General features: G+C 49.9%; 1 protein-coding gene across 1 annotated transcript in view; it reads left to right on the forward strand.

The window, feature by feature from the left end:
* Positions 1-2,316, forward strand: part of LOC126572966 (uncharacterized) — a 3,885-nt gene extending 1,569 nt beyond the window's left edge. Inside the window, exons 2-8 of the mRNA XM_050232710.1 lie at positions 1-251; positions 334-671; positions 760-957; positions 1,302-1,385; positions 1,459-1,859; positions 1,948-2,080; positions 2,149-2,316. The exon at positions 1-251 is cut by the window's left edge and continues 1,322 nt beyond it. Coding sequence (XP_050088667.1) covers positions 1-251; positions 334-671; positions 760-957; positions 1,302-1,385; positions 1,459-1,859; positions 1,948-2,080; positions 2,149-2,316 — 1,573 coding nt within the window. The remainder of the gene's footprint in view (positions 252-333; positions 672-759; positions 958-1,301; positions 1,386-1,458; positions 1,860-1,947; positions 2,081-2,148) is intronic.
* Positions 2,317-4,427: the final 2,111 nt, after the last annotated feature.

Below are 4,427 nucleotides of genomic sequence, written 5' to 3' on the forward strand. Positions count from 1 at the left end.
GCGCATGACCAGTTTCCAGGATTTTAAGGCGAGCGAAACGGTGGCCACGTCCGAGGATGGGCTGTCCGAGTCGAGCCGCAAGAAAGCGAAACTCCAGGGGCTCAATTTGATCGAGGAAAAGGCGCCGATCGAGCGGCTGGAGCTGAAGTTTCCACCGAACCGGTTCAAAAGCCTGTCCAAGAGTGACACCCAGAAGGGTGCGTTCTACATCGATCCCGAGTTCTACGATAAGCTGAGGGACCTGAAACGGTGTAAGTGCGTTGCGGGGTGGCTGGGTTGAATGTCTCCTTCCTTATGGTAACTGGTGCGATCTACTACACTCTCCACACGCAGACAAGCAACGCTCGAAGTACTATACGAGTTTGATGCGCGGTAGACCGGATGTACGCCAGCGGCTGCAGGTGAACGCTCCGGAGTTCGAGGAGGAGCAGATCGGGCACAAGTACAAGTACTTTAGCCGACTGGCGACGGAGTGGGATAACTACTACATCCACGAGCTGCGCTATCGGCCCCGGATACGCAAGTTCTGCCCCAAAACCGACATCCTCAATATACGCGAGCAGCGCCGGAAGGTGTTTCTGCAGTACTTCATCGAAGAGAATCTGCTGCAGCGCCGGGCACGCCAGTGTCTGGAGCGTCGGTATGCCAATTGGATTAAGAACTTTTGCAAGGTAAGAACGGACAGAGTGAGCGAGCGCCCCTTCGGTGGCCGCTTGTCTATCACTTTTGTGAAATTCTATTTTCCCTGCTGCTGGGCAGCGTATCAGACCACTGTTTAAGGTGTGGAAGGAGGAAGCGTACTCGAAGCTGGTGGCTGCTACCGATCGGGAGAAGGAAGCGACGCAGGAGACGAGCCGGTTGAGGGCTACGCTGCAGGATCGTCAAAACAAGATGGACTCGGTAACGGAGCGTATCCTGCTGTTGGAGGAACGCTGGAACCGGGTTATGCAAATTAGGGTAAGTTCTGGCTTTACAGAGAGAGAGAGAGAGCGAGAGAGAGGAAGAGGTGCGAAAGATTGTCTCGCCCAAAGTCAACCAGCACACAGTTTATGGATGGGATTTTTGAGAAAGTTTTTGCAACGGTCAGTCTGTTGGCCATCAACGCGGCTAGAGGTGAGGTTGACTTCGTTCTTTTCGTCGGACGAAAGGCGCCTTTTGGTTCGTTTGGTTTGTGGTCAGTAAGTTTTGTTGTGCTGGAAAGCGTCGTAGGAGGAAAGGGTGCCGAAAAAGGACAGTGACCTATTCATGAAGTTAATTCGGAGTAACTTTTTATTTTCTTCTTATCATTTCTCGCCCCACAGAACTACTACTACATGCTAATGGACTCGCAGTGGCGCTTGCAGAACGATTACTTCCATCGTGCATCAGATGGATCGCTGCTGACGGTTTGTAGTCGGTCGTTCGTGGATAAAGCAGCTGTCATTAATTTACTCTCTCTCTTTGTCTCCAAAACCGTAGGTATCGGAAAGCATTCGAAACTGTAAGTCGTTGTTCATTCGCACTGAGGGTAATAATATTGCCACAGAGATAGCGGAGTTCTATCTGGAGAAAGCGTTCCCAGAATTGGAACGTTTACCCAGCTGTGAGCCCGATGCCGAACTGCTGCGCCGTGGCCTGGTACAGCTGAACCTACGCACGATCGATCTGATCAGCAAGTACAACCAGAAGCTGATGGTGTTCAGCAAGATCGACTACCACTACAAGGACGTCCTAGAGCAGTTTCCAAAGTACTTCACCGATCACTACGATGCGCTGCATCTGTACACCTCCAAAATGGAATCGATACAGAGCAAGAACGAACGGCTGAAGACGCAGTTCCATGGCCTGCTGGGGCAGCCACTGCAGGATTGTGTTGACAAGTGAGTAAAGGTTGAAGATTGAGCCGAAGAAGTCCCACAGGAAGTACAGAAAGCTAAATTAAAACTCATGTTCCTCATCTTTCGACAGCAAAATCATGCGAATCACCACTTCGACCGTGGGGCAGCTGTATCTGTTTGTGAGAAAACTACAACACCGTCAGGTGGAGATTGTCGAGATCAGTGCAAGGGACAAACTGGCTGCCATACATCAGCACGTCATGGTGAGTGATACCTTTGGCTAAATTTTCATAAAGCGCTTCCTTTCAATACTCTGCATCGTTTTTTTTAGGATTTACTCTTCGAACTGGATCTACTGCCGCTGGACGTACTGAAGGAGTCCGAACGCGAAGCCCGTCGGAACCGCAAAACACTGTTCCGGGAGGCAAACACGGCGTACAAGAAGAAGATGGTGCTGGATTTGCTGCGCAAACAACTTCGTTTCCACGTCAGAAAGTAGAAGCAATTGTAGTCGATCTAGGCGTACTATCAGTAAACCTTTCGTACAATTCTTTTTACAAACTAATGAGCACCTTGCCAAATGACCGGGCGTGATATAAAATGAGGCTTTTCATGGTCTTCCGCTTCGGACGGCAATTCAGTCATCGGCAACGTACAATTTGCTCGGTTTGATTGGGTGTTACCTTGGTCGGTAGCCTTATCGTTGCATCGTAAAACCTTCGCCTAGCTACCGTTGATTAGGTTGGAAGCCAATCCCGGGCCAAAACCAAACCAAACAACCGATAACCGACGCCGAAACCGGAACACCGGGGACGGTGTCACGTGTATTCATAAACTTTCTGGTTCTGGTCTAGCGAGTGGAGGGAGGGAGGGTACACCCTGGTAAGGTGTGGTATGCGGTCAGATGGTGTCGACATAAATTTGATGCGTGATAACTATCGATGAAGCCCCAATGCTGTTCGGGTCTCTTTGCTTTTGCTGGAACCCCGTTATCTGAGAACAACAGGCTGGTCACGAACGGGCCTACAGTGATGTGGGTGTATGTTTGTTGGCGAGCTCCGATGAAAGATTCCAATCCAGCACCTGGGTTACGTAGCGGCCCGGGCAATCCCTGGAATCGACCAAAGCCAACCAGCATGGAATGTGCAGCACAAGGTGGGGTGGCCCTTGGCTTGCCTTTCCGGTCACATAATTCCAACGAAAGTTCAATCGCACCGTCGCCAACTACAAAGCCCTCGATGATAGTGCCACTGAAGCGTGCTCCTGGATGCCATCGCTAGCCAGCACGAGGACACTTGGAATCGATAAAAAAATAAGTAAAAAACAAAATCGAAAGCACAAACTAGGCGCTTCCGGGTTTCCCGGAAGCGATCCTTTACTTAGCGATTGCGAAATTGCAATAATACTCGGCTGAAAGGAGCTCTTGTTATCTGCCAGAGCGAAAGGTGTGCCCGTGTGTTGGAGCCAAGAAACCGGTCACCGGGCCCGGGTTCCGGGGTGTTTTTCCTGTCTTTCATTTCCACGCCAATCGAAGGGAAACACAGACAGACACAGACAACACGTTCGGTAATTTCGGGGGTTGCTTTGAAATGACAATCGCCCAGGACAATTTATGGAATTTTCCTTCTTTTATCTTTGTCTTGGCTTGGCGCAGGGTGCGGGTGCTTGCAAGACGCTGCTGTGGCCACTTGATAGACGATACGGTACAGCGATCGAACAATGGTATGTGCGCGAAGAGCTCTTGAGCCGAATAGCGTTCGGCAAAGGCGAAGAGAGAGGGCCCCCCTAGAGGTCTAGAGTCGCTGATGCTGGAAAATGTAAGTCCAGGCCAGTCACCAGGAAGTAGCCTCCTGCACAATGGGGTCGCTGACACTTTGGCTGGGTATTTGGAAACAATTTGTTTGATGTTCCGCCGTGGCTGGCTTAAATAACAATTTAGATCCCATGACAATTGCATCGCAATACGGCGTGCAACTTATGTGCTTTGTTGCAGCCTTTTGTCTTGATTCCAAAATAACGTTCCAGATATATCTGGCAAGTAGAACTATACTGTTTGTGTGCGACTTCCAATGTCTTGGGATTGGATCGACTTCTTGGCTGATAAATGTCATCCTGTTTGTCTATCGCCGGATTCACACCTCCCACAGTGCTCCGAAACAATTCGGAAGCAACGTAGACGCTTTTGTAATTTTGGTGCAATACCGGTCGAGCGCCTTCATCTCTCTCCGTCCCTTTTCTTCCGCTCTAATCATCATCATCAGATACAGTTTTGGTGCCATTTCCGCGCCACGTTTCGGTGTTCACCATCCCGTGCGCGTTTTTGGATTCCTGCTCGTTGTCTGATCGAATTGTAAGCTGGTGAAGATGCTCTGGTTGACTTTTGATTTCGCTCCACATTCCTTCCCCGCCCTTTATTCTCCCGTTGCAGTGGTGTGGTACTTCACACAATGGGTTCGTGCGCTTCTATTGCATTTCATTTATCTTCCCACTGTTCAATCTATTTCATTTCGATTGAGTTTACACAGTGACGGTGCAATTTACGGTTCTTTATCGGATGTTTCACCTCGACATCCGTTTCAAGCGGCCGAATGCTGCAACCGTTCCCACGGG

The sequence above is a fragment of the Anopheles aquasalis genome, chromosome 2, assembly GCF_943734665.1.
Source record: "Anopheles aquasalis chromosome 2, idAnoAquaMG_Q_19, whole genome shotgun sequence".
NCBI lineage: Eukaryota > Metazoa > Arthropoda > Insecta > Diptera > Culicidae > Anopheles > Anopheles aquasalis.